The sequence below is a fragment of the Acinonyx jubatus genome, chromosome E1 (genome assembly GCF_027475565.1).
Source record: "Acinonyx jubatus isolate Ajub_Pintada_27869175 chromosome E1, VMU_Ajub_asm_v1.0, whole genome shotgun sequence".
Taxonomy (NCBI): domain Eukaryota; kingdom Metazoa; phylum Chordata; class Mammalia; order Carnivora; family Felidae; genus Acinonyx; species Acinonyx jubatus.
This window is the reverse complement of record NC_069397.1, coordinates 36,922,710-36,942,790: the sequence shown is the minus strand read 5'-3', so window position 1 is coordinate 36,942,790 and position 20,081 is coordinate 36,922,710. Positions and strand designations below refer to the sequence as shown.

The window sequence follows — 20,081 nt, the reverse complement described above, 5'->3', positions numbered from 1 at the left end:
CCCCTGTTCCGTCCCCACTTAGGTTCCAAGGCAGAGTTGTGTGCAGGGCCCGCCTGTAAAGCTCTTCCCTGTGAAGGGAAGTTTTTAGCAACCACCACCCATCCCTTCCTACATACTTACGGTGCTCTGGGACATCAAAGGTTCAAGGGAGTGGGCACAGCGAGAGGGGAAGAAGCCAAGAGACAGCATGTGTAAGTGAGGCCAGGTCTCTGGGTGGGTGGGGAGCACCAGTGGTGGAAGAGGGAGGGAGAGGAAGGCAGGAGATTTGTTCTATGACAGCCTGCAAGAGTCCAGCGTAGGGAAGGATGTGAGGGGTAAGAAACCCCGGGGAGAGCAAAAGGGGTTAGGCACAGTTTTCATGAAGGAAGGGAGGAGACAGGACTTAGGACGACAAAATGAAAGGGGAAGAAGCAGAAGCAAAACGTTGTTTGCTCTCTTCTCCCTGTCCCCATCACACACACACACACACACACACACACACACACACACACACACCCATTGGCTGTGGTTGTTACCTCCGTGGTGCTGGAGAAGAAAGGCAGAAAGGCTCCCCCCAGTGTGGAGGTGAAGACTTCGTGGAGGCCGCTACTCTGTCATGAACAACCTTGCGCTCCTAGGGGAAGTCTTTACCTCTTTGGGCCTTGATTTACTCCTCAGGAAGGAGGCTTTATTAAGGTCTCTAAGGTTGAACAAGGTCATGATGGGTTTGATGGGGGGCAGCGTGGAGAGTCAGAAGTCTGGGTTTAAGGCTCAACTTTTTTTTAAGCTTATTTATTTATTTTGAGAAAGAGAGAGGGAGAAAGAGAGAATCCCAAGCAGTCTCTGCACTGTCAGCACGGAGCCCGATGAGGGGCTCGAACCCGCGAACCGCGAGATCATGACCTGAGCCTAAACCAAGAGTCGGACGCTTAACTGACTGAGCCCACACAGGCGCCCCTGAGTCTCAACTTAATGTGAGCATCTATGTGATCTTGGGTGAGTCTCTGAGCCTCAGTGTCTGCATCTGTGAAATGGGGATGAGGATGTTGACCCTACATCCGTGCTTGTGGGGAAGATTCATTGAGATAACGTACATGAAAAACACTTAATAAACTGCCACCGTTTGTACAAAGATTGACTGTAGTTATATTAGGCTCTCTTCCCCACCCTTGCCACCCCCAATCTCAAATTCCAGTTCGGCAGCACGGTGTCAGGGGGATACGGGCAGCCACAGCAGATTGCCAGGACCTGCAGCTTGGCCCTTTATCGTGCCCGTCGCAATTGCTGCCAGGAGGCTGAGTGGAGCAGAGGGGTGGAGAGAGGGGCACGAGCTCATCTGTGGTTGCTATGGCGCCCCATCCAGGATTTGCCCATCTCTCCTAATGGAGCAAAGGGCAGAGGGAGGGAGGAGGGAGGGAGAGAACAACTGGTCTCTCCCTCTCCCCTCCCATTTATGTCTCTCTGGAGCTGATGTAGGGTGGGGAGTGGGGGGAGGGAGCCTAGATGCTGGATGAGAGGAGGAGGGAAGAGGGGTGGTGCCAGGATTAAGAGGGTTTCCAATGGGGGGGGGGGTCACACTGGGAGAGGAGGGGCAGAGCCCTCATGCCTACATCCAGAAGCCTGCTGATGACGTTAGAGAGAAGGAAAAACAGGCAAGACAGCCCAGTGTGAGAGACAGAGGGAGAGAGGAAGAGAGAAAGCCAGGACAGGAGGCTGGGAGCCAGCCAGCCTCTGCCTGGGCTCTCCTGAGCCTGCTGATCCTCCAGGCAGCCTGGACCCCGGGGGTCCCCAAGAGCTGCCCCGAAGATGGGCACCAGGGCAGTGGTCGCGCCCCACCCTGTATGGGGGCTGCTGGGCTGCTGTTTCTTCTGCAGCTGGGCTCTGGGGGACCCACGGCCCCTCCGCTCTCTGCCGCCACTGTCCTCCCAAGTCAAGCCGGGCTCTGTACCTATGTGGGTACCCCCAGAGGGGGCTGAGGCAGCCCTGGCTTTTCTCTACTCTGGAGATGCCCAACAGCTGTCAGGGGCTAATTGCACTGAGCGCTACGAAGCCCACGGCGCAGGAGCCAGACCGGGGCTCCCCCCAGTCCTGTGGAGGGCAGCGGGCACCCTTGCCCAGGCCGCCAATTTCCTCAACATGCTGCTACAAGCCAACGACATCCGCGAGTCCAGTGTGGAGGAGGATGTGGAGTGGTACCAGGCACTGGTCCGCAGCGTGGCCGAGGGGGACCCAAGGGCGTACCGGGCTTTCCTGATCTTTAACCCTCCACCAGGGGCCAGCCACCTGCAGCTGGCCCTGCAGGCCACCCGGATAGGGGAGGAGACCATCCTTCAGGACTTGTCTGGAAGCAGGGTACAGGAGGAGAGCCCAACCGGGGCCCCGGACACCTCTGCCCTGCAGAAGCGGGTGCTGACCAATGACCTAGGGAGCCTCGGCAGCCCCAAGTGGCCACAGGGGGACGGCTATGTGGGAGACATGCAGCATGTGAAGCTATCTCCCCCCTTTCTGGAATGCCAGGCCGGCCGGCTCCGTCCTGGCTGGCTTATCACGCTTTCTGCCACCTTCTATGGACTCAAGCCAGACCTCAGCCCAGAGGTCAGGTAAGTACATTTGTGCAGTGTTCGACGCTTTTGTGGGTATGTGGGGGTGGGGGGCTCGAGTCCAGCCAGCTGTGCGTGGGCCATTTGGCACACGCATACGTATCTGGGGGGCACAGATGTGCGTATTCGCATTCAGCTGTGTATATTTGCAGTTGACTCTGGGATTCTGTAACTGTTAGCACACACAGGTGCGAGTATACATAGTGACATAGTGTGTATGAATCAATCCACTTACATGTGGGGATACGCATGTGTGTGTATGGACGTGTGGATGTAGCAGGGCATAGGTCTTGGCGTCCACGTCTGAGTAGTGGGGAGAAGGCAGGGGAAGGCTTGATGTGGATGACAGTGATGGCCCAGGCACAAGACGTCTCAGAAGAGCCAGGCAGGCACTCCAGGAGCCAAACCTGCTGCTCTCTAGCCATCTAGAACTGTAAAAGGAGACTTCTCCAAGGGAGGAAAAGTTCTTTGGGGGGCGGGGGCGGGGGTGGTGGGGAAGCTTGGAACCATTGCCCTTTCCGTCTAGGAGTCGGCCAGGTCCCCAGGGTCACTCCCAATGGCTATACTCTTAGATCAAGTGGGTTCCAGTCCTGCCTGTCCTGACTGGTACTCTTCAAATAACCGACTTTCTCCTTCAGAATAAAGAGGTCACTGGGAGCCCTGGTGGGAAGGAGGCAGCAAATGGACACAGAACTGCAAGGCATGCGACAATCAACATTGTTTTCCCAGCTATGTGTCCCCATTCATTGCTCCTAGCAGGGTTCCCTCGTGCCAGCCAGCAGCCTGGCTCCTAGCCAGCGCTCTCCCCCGCTCAGCCCAGAGCAGGGGTGGGGAGCCCTTGGACCAGGCAGCTCCATTCCACAGTTCCTTTGCTGTGATCAATTCAGATCTGGTTTGGGCAGAGTGTGGGGGGTGTGGTTAATAGCTGAGTTGTGTGTGTGTGTGTGTCCATGCAGTGGAGAAGTGTGAAGATCCCCTTCAGACAGATCATCAGAGCCCCCACTCCCACATGTCTTGACATGCCCCCTCCCTCCACCCATTGATAGAAACCAGGACATGCCAGGATGTTGAAAAGCCGAGGGATGTTGGGGGGACAACCCTCCAGGAAAGCAGATCGTTGCCCACAGAAACAGTGAGGATTAATAGCTCTAGAGACATGGAATGTAGCCCTGCCCTCTCTCCTGACACACTGCAGCCACTAGGCTGAAGGTTGCAAAGCTTGCATTCCTCCCTAGTCTGGGGCCCAAGGACACACGTCCACCTTGGCATCCTTCATGGTACCCCTAACTGCCAATTCACTGCCCTAGGGGGCAGGTGCAGATGATCGTCGATCTTCAGAGCGTGGACATCAATCAGTGTGCCAATGGGCCGGGCTGGTACTCTAACACACACCTGTGTGACCTCAACAGCACCCAGGTAAGGATAAGGAGGATGGTGACGTGGGGTGGGGCGCTAGGGTCCTGCCTCCCTTCCCCTTTCCCGTCACTGCCACCACCCAGCTCCCAGGAGTAGCTGACAAAAGTGTACCAGCCTCTCAGGGCCTCGGGGGAATCCCTAGTGATGAGATAAACAGAGATGGGATACCAGGCTTGTTAAAAGCGAGGGCACTTACTGTCAACTGTCTTTCAATAAAAAACAGAAACTAAAAAAAAAAAAGAAAGAAAGAAAAAAAAGAGGAAGAAGAAAATTCAGAAAGGATGCATTGATGGTCATTTCTGAGAAATTCCCAACTCCCCCGGCTTGATACACAATAGCGCTTAAGGTTGAATGAATAATCAAAAATATGAACATTGAGGGCGCCTGGGTGGTTCAGTTGGTTGAGCATCCGACTTCAGCTCAGGTTCACGATCTCACGGTGTGTGAGTTCGAGCCCCGGGTCTGGCTCTTTGCTGACAGCTCAGAGCCATTAAATATATATATATATATATATATATATATATATATATATATATATATATGAACATTTATATATATATAATATTTTTATATATGTGAACATTTATATATTTATATAAATTGTATATAATTATATATATTTATAAATATATATAATATATATTATTATATATATATATATAATACATATACATATGTGAACATTGAAAAAGAAAGTGACTGGGCTCCTGGCTGGCTCAGTCGGTAGAGCATGCAGCTCTTGATCTCGGGGTCTTGAGTTCAAACCTCACAGTGGGCGTAGAGCGTACATTAAAAAAACAGTGAGGACACTTACAGCTTACTCCCCACCTCCCACTGGAGACAGCCACCCTCATTCCTTTGAAATCTCAGTGTGCCTCTCCCTTTTGGTACTGGGTGCTCCAGCATCCATCCCCAGGACCGCAACCTGAGCCCCTATTAGTCATCCCCTTTCCTTCTCCTGGACTACATTCTCCTTGTCGACAGAGCTCTGGGTTCCTTCTGACCCACAAAGGATGCTCTGTTGGTGTTTGTTGATCCAAGTGTAATGGTTGGTTGGAGTAGGGGAGAAATCTAACCAAAGAAGGAGCTTGAAGAGCTCTGGGACCCGTAAAGGTGATGGAACCAAAGCCAGATGCCGGCAGAATCAAAGCCACGGATGCAGGAGAATCTGGATGATGGAAAGCAATGGCTGGTAATCCTGAAAGCCAAGGGCTGGGAAACTGGGAGGCCAGTGAACTAATCCGCTCCACGGTTGCACTCGACTGCATGTTGTTCCCAGGCTGAAGCGGAGCCAAGGCGAGCCCTGCAGGCTGCTGGGAGGTGGGGCGGGTTTGGGCATCCATCGCTCTTCAGGGCACGCGTGTTTGAAACTCTAAGTCCAGGGATGGAGAAGGGCCACCATTATTCGGTGCGTTATTAAACCCAGCCACAGCTCGTCTCCATACGCATTTGTCTGACTCTGCAGACTATGGCAAAAACAGAGCGTGTTCTAGGGCCCCGGGCAAGAGGGGAAGCTGGGCCCCAATTTCAGAAGCATCACCCTCTAACTTTTCTAGGTGAAAGGTGCCAGATATGGAATCTCCCAGGGTGAAGATCCTTCAATCCCTTCCTTTATCCCACTGCTGTCTGTCCCTAACCACTCCCTGCAGCAGAGCTGACCTCATCCACGTGCTCCTCTTCCCTGCCTGGCTCTGAGGTCTGCTCGGCCCCCTGCTGGGCAAACATCAATGGGTGAAGGTGGAGTAAAGTGCTGGCCTTGGCATCCCACTGGCCTGGCATTACCCTGGCATTAGGGCTGGGGAAAGCAGTCCTGTGCCAAAGCCAGATGGCACCTGGTAGGGGAAACTGCTCCTCTGCGGGGGCCTTTTCAACTCACCTGTGAGCCAAAGAGGGAGGCTGATGGGGACCCTTTGAAGCAGGATGTAGGCACATAGGTGCGATCGGACTCCGAGTTCTCCCAAATTCCACCTCGCCCAGTCCCTCGCTCCGACAGCTGGGTACTAGGAAATGAGACCTGTATGGCTCCTGTCATTGCAAGTCAGAATAAAAGGGTGATCTGTCCCTAAACTGTATGTTGAAAAGAGGTAACCGCGGGGCTAGAGTAGGGCTTCCAGGGAGGGAAGGCTTCCTAAGGACTAGGGAGGACTTCCGGTAGGGAGGGGCCCCTCGTATGGACCAGGGGCCATGGATTGGAAGGTACATGTACCCTCCACCTCTTCCCAAAAGGGAAATCCCCATATAAATACCTATCATGTTTGTCATCCCCGCAGTGTGTCCCCCTGGAGAGTCAGGGCTTTGTCCTTGGCCACTACCTGTGCCGCTGCCGACCCGGCTTCTACGGGGCAAGCCACTCCGGGGGTATGTTAATTGTGGTGAGGGTTATTGTGGTGAGGGTCAGGCTGGGCTGGGCGGGCGGGGCACCTGAGGGAAAAAGGCAGGCTGGGAGGAGACTTGTGGGGCAAGGGCGGAAGGTCAAGAGAAGCAGGAGAGGCAGGCAGGGTCCAACTTGGGGGTGTCTGCGCCTTCTGAAAATGACCCCACAACATGCCAATCTGATGCAAGTTGACCTTGCAGTGAACCCTAGCCTGGCATCACCTCTTCCTAGTACCCTGTCCTCCCCTGGGAATATCCACTTCCTCATTCCTCCCCTTCCCAGCCCTTGCCCCGGCGGTGACAGACCATCGGACGGAGAGGGAGAGGGCTACGGTGACCCGTGCGAGAGCAGGCTGGGATGCCCCGGGCCATGCCCCTCTCCTTGCACCCATCTTGTTTTTTATAGGGTTAGAAGAGAGTGACGCCCAGCCTACTGGGCAATTCGGGTCCCCTCAGGGCAGCTCTGGGAGGCTGCTGCGGTGCCGACCATGTGCCGAGGGCTGCACCAGCTGCATGGATGCCACGCCGTGCCTGGTGGAGGAAGCTCTGGGGCTGCGGGCCGCGGTCCTGGCCTGCCAGGCCTGCTGCATGCTGGCCGTCTTCCTGAGCATGCTGGCCTCCTACCGCTGCCGCCGAAGCAAGGCAAGCAAGGCCCCACGTCCCTACCCTACCCGCGTCCTTCCCACCTCGAGTCCCCAGCATCAACTGGAGACCAGAGACTACCTAAGACTAGAGCTCAGAAGAAATGGGTTCTGGTCTGAATTCTTCAACTCACCCACTGTGTGACATTAGGCAAAGTGGCCCCGCTGCCTTAGATTTGTTTCCTCACCTGGAAAATGGAGGCATTGGACTTGGCTCAAAACACAGTGTAGGTACTCGGGGGAAGTGATCTGGACCCTCGTGGGGCTCCCAGTTGAAAGGAGGAAGCAGGCAAGTAAGGAAAAAGCGCAGCAAAACAGAGGCGAGGGGGGAAGTGGGTATTGGTATAGCTGTGGCAGCTCAGAGAAAGGCCCCAGTTGTCCTGCCGAAGATGGTCCGGGAGAGACTTTCTGGAGAACATGATGCTTGAGCCAGGCCTGAGGGTCAGCTAAATGGTTACCAGGCAGAGAAGGGGTTACCTAGACAAAGAATCGGTCTGACCCAAAGTTTCGAGGGAACGCGTGAGATCCCTTCTAGCTCCAACAACTTGTGAGTTGAGCCCAGGTCTCCAGCGAGGCCCAGGCTGGGATCGGGAGAGGCATGGGGCTGGGGGACTCGACCTTTGTGCCACCTGGACCCTGCTTAGCGTGGTGGAGCTAAGAGCCTGTGGTGGGAGTGGGGCCGTGGCTGTGGGCGGAGAGGGCGGAGCTGATGTTCCAAGGCAAGGCCTTGGTTCAAGGCCGGTAAAAGTGACCCCTAAAAAAGGCCTGAGACTCTCCTCCCACCATCGTCCAGCCTCTGTCCTCCCACTGCCCTGCTTATACGCCTCTCTCTTTCCTGGATTCACAGAGGATCCGAGCCTCTGGAGTTGTCCTGCTGGAGACCATCCTTTTTGGATCCCTGCTTCTCTACTTCCCTGTGAGTTTGTGGCCAGAGTCTGGCCCCGCCTCATTCCTGGCTGGCGCCCTCCACAACCCAGAATTCTTCCTCCTTTCTGCTCTCTTGGGGAGATTCAGAGACCTCCAAATCCCCATACTCATACCTACAAATGACAGGCTAGCCTAGTGAGCTCTGGAGCCAAAGAGTCCAGGCTAAAAAGAGCTCTATGACTTACTGTGTGACTTAGGACAATTTACCTAACCTCTCTGATACTTGAGCCGCTCCTCTGCAGAAGGGAGGTGATGATGCCTCTATTGCAAGGCTGTTAGGAAGGTCAGCAATGGGCTTAGCATAGGCCTAGCACATTAGAGGAAGTACAGTGGTGGGGACACCTGGGTGCCCCAGTCTGTTGAGCGTCTGACTTCGGTTCAGGTCATTGGCTCACGGTTTATGAGTTCAAGCCCTGCATCAGCTCACTGCTGTCAGCACAGAGTCCTCTTTGGATCTTCTGTCCCTCCCCACCCCATCTCTGCCCCTCCCCCGCTCACACTCTTTCTCAAAAATAAATAAAACATTTTTTTAAAAAGAGGAAGTGCAGCTAAGAGCAGCTATTTTTGCCCCCCCTTCCCACCCCCCCAACCCCCCCACCCCCGCCCAGGTGTTCATCCTGTACTTCAAGCCCAGTGTTTTCCGCTGCATCGTTCTCCGCTGGGTCCGGTTGCTGGGTTTTGCCACTGTCTACGGCACCATTATACTCAAGCTTTATAGGTAGGGTCTGGGGCAGACCTTGCTCTCATGCTGCTCACTCCGGGCTGCCCCAGCTCATCTGGAACAGAGTGGAGTTCTTCCCAGCCAGCTCCACCCCCCTGTGCGCAGCCCACCCCCCAGGCCTGCCCCTGTCACCGTAGCCCTCCCCAGCATGCGACATTTTGTGGGGTGGGGAGGCAGCACACCATGGAAGGGACAGGAGGATGGGTATTACAGAGGGGAAGGAAGCCACGGACAGAGGCCAGAGACCTGGCCCTCCTCTCCTTGGTCCTCCCCCTATGCCCCACACCCCTGTAGGGTGCTCCAGCTGTTTCTGTCCCGAACGGCCCAGCGGGGCCCCCACCTGAGCAACGGGCGGCTGCTGCAGCGTCTGGGGCTGCTCCTGCTGCTAGTGCTGGGCTTCCTGGCCGTGTGGACGGCAGGGGCCCTGGAACGAGGCATCCACACGCCCCTGGTGACCCGAGGCCACACTCTGGCAGGCCGCCACTTCTACCTGTGCCACCACGACCGCTGGGACTACATCATGGTTGTGGGTGAGCTGCTCCCGCCAAGCCCGCCTCACTCTGGCCCTCAGCCCTGCACCTCCGGGGGGGGAGGGGGGGGGCGGCGGTGCTCCTGACCTAGTCCTCCTGCCTTGTCCCCAGACCCCTGGCCAGGCTCCCCCCAGCACACCCGACAGAGAAAGGGGCTGCTGAGGCGGTGCCTGACTCGGTGGCCCCTGCTTTCCCACAGCTGAGATGCTGCTCCTGTGCTGGGGCAGCTTCCTCTGCTACGCCACCCGAGCTGTCCCCTCGGCCTTCCATGAGCCGCGCTACATGGGCATCGCCCTGCACAATGAGCTGCTGTTGTCTGCGGCCTTCCATGCAGCCAGGTGAGCACGGGCCCCCCTACCCACCACTGCTCCCACCCTCACACCACTCCTTGCCTCTCCCAGGCCAGGGAACCCCATCCCACAGCCATCCTCGCAGCACAGCTATGCCTTGGCAAGGCGAGGAAGGCCTCCCATCTGTAGCTCTCTCCCTACCCGGCAGACACCCTTCCTGCACCCCGTGTCTCACCCGACACCCAAAAAGAGGAAGCATGCGCACTCCTAACTCCTCTTCTATTCCCAAGCCCCGTCTCCGGCGCCTCCACCATGCTCCTTCCCACACATGCTCAATTCTCCCTGCCTTTCCCCACCGCCCTCCCACCTCAGCCGATCCAGCAACAGGCCTGCTATGAGGGTCTGCTAGGACTTGGCCCTGTGGTACAGGCAGAATCGACCCACGGGACAGCCCATCACAGAGGTGTGGAGGACAAGTCTGTGCTCTAGGCAACCAGAGAAGAGTAGTCTGGGAGGGCTTCTCGGGGGTGGGGGTTAACGTGAGCTTGAAGTGGGACCTACATCCGAAGAGAGGGCAGGAAGAAGGAAAATTGCCCTTTCCAACCCACCCAGAACCTCCACGGAGATCAGGGCTCAGGCTGGGAGGTGGGCCAGTGAGACAGGTGAGAGGGAACAGGCCACTCCCTCCCACCCACCGGTAACGTTCGTTCCCCTCCCCTCCCACCCTCAGATTTGTGCTGGTTCCTTCCCTGCACCCGGACTGGACTCTGCTCCTCTTCTTCTTCCACACCCACAGCACGGTCACCACCACGCTGGCTCTGATCTTCATTCCTAAGGTGAGGTCTTGCCCCTCCTGGCTGTGAGCCAGACCCCAGCCCCTTTGTAAGGGGCGCGCCGTGGATCTGTTGCTGCCTCAGCGCCCTCTCCAGGTCAGAGTGAGGATGACATCCGGGGGTGAGAGGGCGGAGCCACAGGGCGCTGAGTGGAAGCCCACTTGGGGTGGGGGTCGGGGGTGGGGGGGAAGCTATTGTATCTCTCCGCCTCGAATCTCAGGGCAAAGGAAATAAGAGCTAGGGCTGTAGGGGTCCTTGTAATACAACTGGCAGTTTCGTTTGGTGGACTCTGAAAAATCATCTTGGAAGCAATTACAGAGGGATGGGTTGGGGAGCTGAAGGACATGGCTAGGAATTGTGGGGGCAGGGGCTCAGGACCTCCCCTCCCCGGTCTCTGAGCTAGAGAAACTCAGGGAGAATGAGGGGGAGCAAAAGTCTCCATGCCCTCAGAATTGCAAATTAGAGAGGCTGTGAAGATTGGATTTCATGAGGCAGGTGGGAATAGGCATGAACAGGGAGCGAAGTTGACTCTTTTTCCCTGTCACACCCACCCTGGCCAGTTCCAGAAGCCGGGGGCTCCTCCCCGAGAGGAGATTGTGGATGAGGTGTATGAGGACGAGCTGGACCTCCAGCGGTCAGCTTCCTACCTGGACAGCAGCATCGCCTCGGCCTGGAGCGAGCGCAGCCTGGACCCCGGAGACATTCGGGTATGCGCCGCCCTCCTTGCCTCCTTTGGATGCTAGCTTTTCGGGACTGGGCCAGGATCGCTGCTGCCCTGCCATCTGGGCTGTGTACCACTGCAGGTCCCCTCTTGTCCCCAGCTTTCCCTCTCTCTAAGACCTGCCTCCCTCCCTTCTCCACCATTGCCCTAAGCTGCTTCCCCCTGACTCTATTCAGATGAGGTCACAAACCACCCAAGTGGAAAGACCCCCAAAGTCCCTGTGGCCCAGGCCGCAGACCCATAAGTGGAGCTCCACCCCCACTCAGCAGAGGCATCATGAGGGGCAGATTAAGAAGCCTCTCAGTCCCCATTACACTCGGGCTGCGGGTGACCCTAGGGCCAGCTATGGGGCTGGGTAGTTCAGGCAGTTAGCGGCTACTAGAGATTTCCACAACAGGATACCCATTCCCTGGACCTGGCGGTCTTAGAGGAAGGGAGTTCTTCCTGAGTCTTACCTCGGGAGAGCGTCTTTACTCTTCTTTTTCTGCTTAGGAGGGTCATAGTCACGGAACCCAAATGAGAGGCTCAGTGGGTAGGAAATAAGGAAACTTGGTGGTCTAAGCCCGTTGTCTGATAAAACCTAAGGTGTGGTTAACAATCTCAGGAAGCCATCTGTCCATTCCTCCTATCTCCACGGGGCTTTCTGTACACCTGACTTGTTTGCATCTCCCAATTCCCTCCTTGTCCCAAGTGTCTCTGCCTGGCTTTCCCCCATGTCCTCCTCACCCTCTGGGCTCTGCTCCCCTGGGAAAAGGCTGACCTGAGGCCCCAGTCGAGCAGGGAGGCCAGAGAGTATGGGGGCGCGCTGCCACAGCAGTGCTGCCTTGGGCCCCCCCGCTTTGTGGAACAGCACCCAGTCTCTCTCCCAATGCTGGCTCTGGGGAGAAACCCAAAAGTGTAAGACTCTCAAAGTCCCATTCCCTCACTTGCACCTGAATATGACACTTTTCACACCACTGAGGAGCTCATGCGATCCTCTTAAGGAAGCTAACAGTAGGTGGCCGGTTCTTTTTTCGTTTGTTTAATTAAAAAATATTTTTCCATGTTTGTTTATTTTTGAGAGACAGAACATGAGCAGGGGAGGGGCAGAGAGAGAGGGAGACACAGAATCTGAAGCAGGCTCCAGGCTCCAAGCTGTCAGCACAGAGCCCAATGTGGGGCTTGAACTCTTGAACCGTGAGATCATGACCTGAGCTGAAGTTGGATGTCGGCTGCTTGACGGACTGAACCCATAGAAGCAGAGAGAGGGGAGCCTGGGTGGCTCAGTCGGTTAAGTGTCCGACTTTGGCTCAGGTCATGATCTCACGGTTCCTGAGTTCAAGCCCCGTGTCAGGCTCTATGCTGACAGCTCAGAGCCTGGAGCTTGCTTCTGATTCTCTGTCTCCTTCTCTCTGCCGCTGCCCCCAAACCCCACTCACATTCTGTCTCTCCAAAATGAATTTAAAAAAACAAAAACCAAAAAACAGAGAAACAGAGAGCTCTAGAAATAGCCTCCAGGCACATGATGGGTCACCAGCCTCAAACTCAGATTTCCCACCCCCCAAGCCGGTGGCTTCCCATCAGATGACAGTGCCCCCAGAGAAAGGGGTGCACCCTGCATCCTTGGGTCCGAGAGGACCTGGCTGGGAGTGGACAGGCGAATTCTGAGAGTGTGCAAAGCAGGGAGGGAACACAGCTTGGTGGGAAAGAGATGTGCAGAGACAGGGGTCTAAATAACGGTTGAGGGGGAGGCAGGGCAGCCCCCAGGGGGATGGAAAGAGCTTAGCCGTGCATCTGACTGGAGGCTCTGCTCTCCTCCCCCCTCCCCTTCCTGCAGGACGAGCTGAAGAAGCTCTACGCCCAGCTAGAGGTCCACAAGACCAAGGAGATGGCCACTAACAACCCACACCTGCCCAAGAAGCGGGGCAGCTGGCGCCAGGGCCTGGGCCGCTCCTTCATGAGGTGCCTGGCCGAGTTCCCGGAGGCCCTGACCCGCCAGCACTCCCGGGACTCGGGCTCCCCCAGCCTCGGCAGCCTGCCCGGCTCCTCGCGCCGCCGGCTGCTCAGCTCCAGCCTCCAGGACCCAGAGGGGCCCCCTGCCCTGCGCAAGTCCCGCAGCGCCTACGACCACGACCGCCACAGCCGCCGCCGCGAGCAGGACCCGCCGCTCCTCGACTCACTGCTGAGGAGGAAGCTGGCCATGAAGGCCTCGCGGGAAAGCAGGGAGAGCCGGGAGGCGGCGGAGGGGCCCCCGGGCCTGGGCTTCAGGTCGGCCAGCGCCCACAACCTGACGGTGGGCGACAGGCTGCCCCGGGCCCGGCCCGCGTCGCTGCAGAAGTCGCTCAGCGTGGTGGCGGGCTCCAGGGAACAGGCCCTGCTCGTAGCCAGCCAGGCCTACCTGGAGGAGACCTATCGGCTGGCGAAGGAGCGAGAGGAGAGGAAGAAGGCCGAGGCAGCCTCGGCCAGCCCAGTGAGGAGGCCATCGGCCAGGAGGCCGGAGCGAGCTCGAGGGGCGCCCCTGTCAGCCCCACCTTCCCCCGCCAAGAGCCGCAGTGTGCACGGCTCCCATGCCGCTGCCGGGAGGCTTCAGGAGGAGGCCACGAAAAGGCTGCCTCACCCGCCCGTCCGGCACCAGGTCTCCACACCCATCATGGCCCTGTCCGGGGCCTGCCTGGGAGAGCCGAGGATGCTCTCCCCCACCTCCACCTTGGCTCCGGCTCTGATGCCGGCTCCAGCCCCAACCCCGACCCCGCTGCCCGCCCTGGCACCAGTCCCAGTACCCCCCCAGAGCCCCAGCTTGCTCACCTTCATCTGCCCCTGGGAGAACGCAGAACTGCCGGTCAAGAAAGGAAATGTAGCTCCAGAGGGCCCCGCGGGGCCAGAGCGAGGCAACCACTCCCCTGCCCCGGCTCGGGCCAAGCTCTGGAGGGCCCTCTCGGTTGCAGTTGCGAGAAGAGGGACGGGGGAGAGTGGGATGGCCACAGAGGATGGACGTCTCCAAGGGGAAGCCGGTGAGGGGGACGAAGACAAGTCCAAGGTCTTCTCTAAATCCCACAGCCTCAAGACCCCTGTTCAGCAGGGTTCCATGCACAGTCTCGGCCTGGCTATCAAAGCTCTGACCCGTTCTCGGAGCACTCACAGAGAGAAGGAGAGCGGGGAAGGGAGTCCTGAGCCGGAGGAGAAGGGCAGAGCCTCGGGAGAGGGCGTGGGGGCCTGCCCCCGATCTCCCAGGCTAGGCCGGCCCAAGGCCGTGAGTAAGCAGGCTGCCGTCGCACCCTGTGACGATGAGGAGACCTTCCAGAACCAACAGAACACTCACACCAGCAGAATGCTCCAAGTCTACCACCAGGAGGGCAGCAGGGAACAAGAAGAGGGAGGCAGGAGGGCATCCCAAGGTCCCGGAGAGGCAAAAGTAGAGAGAGACGGTAAAGCGGGGTCTGCTGCACTGAGGCAAGCCAGGCAGGGCACAGTCGGGGACAAAACTGCCGAGCGAGCAAAAGAAGCCCCCGTGGGCTGGCAGGAACCGCCCAAAGCTGGCCTCCAGCCCACGGGCAGTGCTGACCGCAGGATGGCAGAGGTATGCCCCAGGGAAGTTGCCCAGTCAGAAGCAAGTCAGCCTGACCGTGGCAACAAGGCCCAGATCTGCCCCTGGGAGGTGAGTGAAGGGGCCCCTGAGAAGGGGACACAACAACAAGCTCTAGATGACTCCCAAGAGAGAAGGAAGTCGTCGGAAAAGTCAGGGCCCCAAAACGTGGCTGTCGTTGCTCGGAAAAAGCCAGAGAGGCTGGTCAGGGGGCAGGAGGTGGTATGTCCCTGGGAGGGTGCCGATCCTGGGAGTCTGTGCTCTTGGTCAGCCTCTCAGGACGCTGACAGAAACGACGGCAGGTCTGAGGCAGCGGGCCGGCGAGATGCTAGAGAGGTGGAGAAGCCTCAGCAGGGAGCCACAGGCCCAGGAGCTTGTATACCTGACACTACCAAGGCAGAGCTCTGTCCCTGGGAGGCATGTGAAGGAGAGAATGGAAAACCATTCCAGGAGGGAGTGAAGCTTCCCCAGGAAAAGCAGGAAACCCCCAAGAAAGCAACCTTCTGGAAAGAACAGAAACTGAGTGGAGACTTGGAGTCTTTTTGTCGGTGGGAGAGGACAGATTTCCGGGGTCCCTCAGCAGTCTCTACTCCAGCCCCGGGAACCCCTGTGTGCTCCGGGAGTTTGGGCAGTAGCATCTCGGAGGTGTGTCCATGGGAGGCAGGAGATGCTCCCGTCAGGAAAGCAGAGGTCTGTCCCTGGGAGCTGGGTGATGAGGTAGTGGGGAAGGAACTGCCGAGTCAGGGGACAGGTGGAGAATTTCTCCAGGGAAAGGGGAAAGCCTCTAGAAAAGGGCTCTTTGGAGAGATGGGGGAACAAACTGGAAAAGCAGTGCAGAAAAGTAGTCAACAGCAGGAGTCAGTGTGTCCCCAGGACAGCACAGCCCCTGGGCACCCCAGCCCATGTCTAGATAATTTCTCAGCCAAAGGTGGTGGCCAACTCCTCAGCAATGGAGGAAGCAGGGCAACACAGGTATGTCCATGGGAAGATCCCAGGCCAGAGCTGAGGGAAGTAACACCTGCCAGGGCAGAACTCTGTCCCTGGGAGGTAAATGAACGAATAAGAGAGGACTGGACATCAGGACAGGCAGCAAAAGCAGGAGAATCTCCAAAGGACAAGGAGAAAATGCCTGGAACATCAGGAATCAAAGATGGTGCAGCTTGGGAAAAGCCTGAGGGACAGCTCCAAAATACGGAAACAGTCTGTCCTTGGGAGAATGTGGACCCTGGCAGCTCCTCCCCACAACCAGGTCCTCAAGACACAGGTAGAGCCAAAGCCAGTTTCCACATGTCAGGCAGCATGGGAGGCAAAACTGCTGAGATCTGTCCATGGGACATGGAAGAAACCATGCGTGCTGAGAAGGCTGAGGTCTGTCCCTGGGAGGTGAGTGCTGGAGCAAGTCAGGAAAGAGCTTTGGGAGTTGAAGCCATTAGGAAATTTCCAAATGACACAGGAAAGGCTTCTGCAGGTTCTGGACCCGGCGAGATAGCTGTTACCTCTCCAAAGAAGCCGGAGAGGCCAGCCTGGGAGCAGGAGGTGGCCTGTCCCTGGGAAAGCTTGGATCCAGGGGGCTCCTCTCAGCATTCGGACACTCTGGGCACTGACAGACCAAAAGGTGGACTCCAGGAAATGGACCGTGTGGGGTGCAGGGCAGCTGAGGTGTGTCCCTGGGAAGTGGAGGAAGCACCTACCAGTGAGAAAGCCAAGATCTGTCCCTGGGAGGTGAATGAAGGAGCTACTGGGACAAGATTGGAACAAGAAAGGGGGAGTGACTCAGCAGGACAGGAGAAAATTCTAGAAAAGGGGAGACTCACCTCCCTGGGAGAAGACAGATCAAAATGGGAGACAAAACAGAGTCAAGAAGAGGAAGCTAGTTGTCCTTGGGAGAAGGACTTGAGGGCTCCCTCTGCTCAGGGCCCTGAGGTCTCAGACTCCTCCCTCAGCACGAGTGGCAACATGAAAGAGGGACATTCCTTGCAAGCGAGGGATGAGGCAGTGGAGGAAGGGGACCTGACACAAGATGCAAAGATGGGCTCCTTCCCAGAACACAGAACCCCACTAGAAGCCCTGTCTTCAAAAGCAGGAGAATTCACTACTGAAGATAGGGGGAAAGCAAGCAAAGAACTACAATCTGTCCGTCCACGGGAGAGCATGACCCCGGCAGGTGATTCCTCCCACCCGGACGGTCAATGCCGTGACCAACCTAAGGCCGGCTCTCAGGACCTGGCTGGCGTTGGGGGCAGGCTTGCTGAGGTGTGCCCGTGGGATGATCCTAACCCTGATGGCAGCGCCAAAGCTGATATCTGCCCCTGGGAGGTGACTGAAAGGGTCCCTGATGACGGGATGGCAAGACAGGATGGGAAAGGGACACCTCAAGAGAAGGGGAAGGTCCCAGGAAGACCAGAGCCCCAAATTGTGGCAGTTCAGGAAAAGCCAGAGAGGGCAGATGGGAAACAGGAGGCGGTGTGTCCCTGGGAGAGTCAGGATTGTGGGGGTCCGTCTCCGCAACCAGCCCCACAAGCTTCTGCCAGAAGCGAAGGCAGTTCGGAGGCAGCAGGCAGTGTGGGGGCCAGGGTGGCAGAAGTGTGTCCGTGGGAAGCAAGAGAATCTCCATCTGCTAAAGAAGCAGACATCTGCCCTTGGGAGGCGAAGACAGAAGCTGCTGAGAAAGGGGGACTGGAACAAGAGGTGGACGGAAAATCCCAAGGGCGAGGAGAGATGATCCCTCAAAAGGCGGCATCTCCGAGGACTGAAGAACACTTTTCAAAAGCAGCAGCAAAAGTCAGCAGAGAGCAGGTGACAGTCTGCTCAGGTTCCGGGGAGCTCCTCCCCCAGCCAGAGGCTCCGGACACTGACCAACCCCAAGTCAGTCCCCACGGAGTAAGCAGTATGGGGAGCAGGATGGCAGAGCTGTGTCGATGGGAAATCACAGATCCAGAAGGAAATAAAATAAAGGGCACCATGGCAGACATCTGTGATTGGGAGGGAACCGGAGCCCCACCTGAGGAATCTGGCCTTCTGGCTTTAACAGCAACTGAGACAGAAATATTTTTCCCCCCAGCCCCTGAGAACCCACCATGCCTTTTAGTCCACAGACCTCCGGGTAGCTTCCTTCCAGAGAGCAAGAGCCCCCGCCCTGAGGGGAGCAAGGCAGCCACTACTTTTACTCTAGAAGGGGTCCGAGAACTCCAAGGAGCTTCAGGACACGAGCCAAGGACCAGCTCAGTCCCAGAGCCAAGTCTCCAAGAAGCTGAGGCTCACGAGTCTTCCTCCTTCGCTGAAGACAAAGAAGTGGCTTCTATAGCTCCATATGAAGAACTCTCCCCTCCAACTGTCTATCCTTGGGACTGCGAGTAACAGATCCATCGGGTGAGGCCAGACATCTGGTGGCTGGTTTTCAAGAGCCAAAGTCCTTTCCAAGTCCTCCATGTTCCCCAAGAGCCGAGTCAAAGACACTTGGCCACTTGCCCTCTCCATGAAGGCCAGAAGTCAATCATTCGGACAACAAATTGTACAAGAAGGGTGCAGCTCAGACCCCAACAGAAAGTCTTGTCCTCTCGTTACTTCCCACTCTTCTTCCTGCTCCAGGGAACAAAGGCGAGACCCTCTGCTTCTGACGAATCCCCCCATCCAGCTAGAGGACTCGACACAGCTGTGTCTGGACACTCATAAGGCCAGTGTTTGGGATGAAAGGAAGTCAGCAGTGCCCAGCCCACATTTTCTCATAAAAAGACCCCTTTTTTGAGAAGAAACTATAAACCATGCAAGGCACTGGCAGCGTTAGGGTCTGAGGAATGCTATAAAAGGTCATCACAGGAAGCTTAAGAAGCCACTTAACTCAAGTTCAAAGATAAATCAGGGGGAAAACCTTGAGTTTATTTATTTTGAGAGAGAGAGAGAGAGACAGAGAGAGAGCAGGGGAGGGAGTGAGAGAGAGAGGGAGAGAGAATCCCAAGCAGGTTCCACACCATCAGCGCAGAGCAGGGGGGAAACTTAATGGCTCAAAAAAAGTACCCAAAATGCCTTAAAGACCTTGTCATTTTGACTTTGGAGCTCCAGTTTCTGCTGTGTTGATCCTCATACCTGCCCTGGTTGGCTGCTCAGGTAGAGCCAATCAAGCACTCTTCCTTCCTTATCAACATCTGGCATCCAAAGCAACACCAGAGACAGCATAGAAGGCAAGGCAGTGGCTCCATGTCCTCCCCACACTGGCCAAGGGAAAGTTCTCCCTTCCAGACACCCCCTCCAGTTTAAGGAGTGTGCCTCTTGCTAGCTTTTTCAAATCGTTCCTCCCCACTTCTGCCCCATCTTTGGCTAGTCTCAAGCTCATCTCACTGGCTCATTCTCCTCCCAGCCTTTCAGGGCTGTCACCAATGGGACCCCTCTCTGCTTGTCCACGCAACTGGAGGCAGGGGAATTTCTGGCTCTGATGTGAGAAGCACTCCAAACCGCTTGCTCAGTAACAAGAGGCCCACAACAGTTACCTTCCTGAGAAGCGAGAAAGAAGGTCCTGTTTGCAGTCAGCACAAGAATTACCCTCAGAAAGAATAGCGCTACAGGGCAGGTTGTCCTGAGGACCGGTGAAAAGGCATCATGTAAACACAGTTTTCTTCTTAGTGAGCTCGGCTCTATCCTCTCAAGTCAGTTCAGGCTACCCCGGCTTAAGTAATCCTAGAGACCAGTGCCGGAATAGGAGGATGTTAACCAGAGGGAAACAAGGAAGGAGAAAAGCACTGGTCAAAAAAGCCCTAGAATTGGCAGGGGTGAGGTGGGGAGAGGAAACAGGCTGAGCCGGGCAGGGGCACTGAAGATGGCAGTAAGCCCACCCTCTAACTGCACAGATACTGATGCCATTCACGGGGAAGAAAAAGACAAAACGAGAAGACCAAATACCCAATGGGGAGGAAAAAAATGAGTCTGCATACAAATACTGTAGGCAGATTCAGGACTTTACAGAAGTAGCAAAATGCTCCATTTCCAAAAAGAAGGAATGGAAAAACTTTGTCATTCAGGGACCAGATGCCCCTGTTCCCATATCTAGCCTCTTCCACTTACCTGGTCCCTTGGCCTGGGATTTCAGGGGAGTAAAATGTAGTGTTGCTCTGGGCTCCTGCTAGTTAACCTCACCACTCCTAAGTCGGTGAGAATTTTGCTAACCGCACAACAGAACAATTCCATTGTGTCTGGTCTAGCTGGGAACAGAAAAGTGATTCCTTTCACTGCTGTGAAATAAACCATGGGGAAAAAAAAAATAAAGAATGCTTTCTCTTGACCACTAAGCAGTGGGTTCTAGCTTATTCATTATGGTGATTTTCTTCTTTCCAACGTTTTTAGAGAGGGACAGATCGGTCAAACAAGAGCAAGCCGGAGGTAACTACACTGTGGCCTTCAGGACTTTGAGGTGGTCTGGCTAATTCTCGGCCTGTATCCAGCTCCATGGCTGGCACTGCAGATGGTCTCTGCCTGGCCCTTCAAGCAAATCCTTCAC

At 56.3% G+C, this 20,081-nt stretch overlaps 1 protein-coding gene across 1 annotated transcript; it reads left to right on the top strand.

Moving 5' to 3' along the window:
* Positions 1-1,583: 1,583 nt before the first annotated feature.
* On the top strand, positions 1,584-19,984 carry GPR179 (G protein-coupled receptor 179). Its single transcript, XM_053211878.1, has 11 exons — positions 1,584-2,579; positions 3,887-3,995; positions 6,266-6,353; positions 6,775-7,010; positions 7,857-7,925; positions 8,545-8,654; positions 8,952-9,187; positions 9,387-9,525; positions 10,208-10,313; positions 10,871-11,017; positions 12,848-19,984. The coding sequence occupies exons 1-11, from the start codon at positions 1,786-1,788 to the stop codon at positions 17,948-17,950; spliced, it is 7,137 nt and encodes a 2,378-aa protein (XP_053067853.1). The 5' UTR covers positions 1,584-1,785; the 3' UTR covers positions 17,951-19,984.
* Positions 19,985-20,081: the final 97 nt, after the last annotated feature.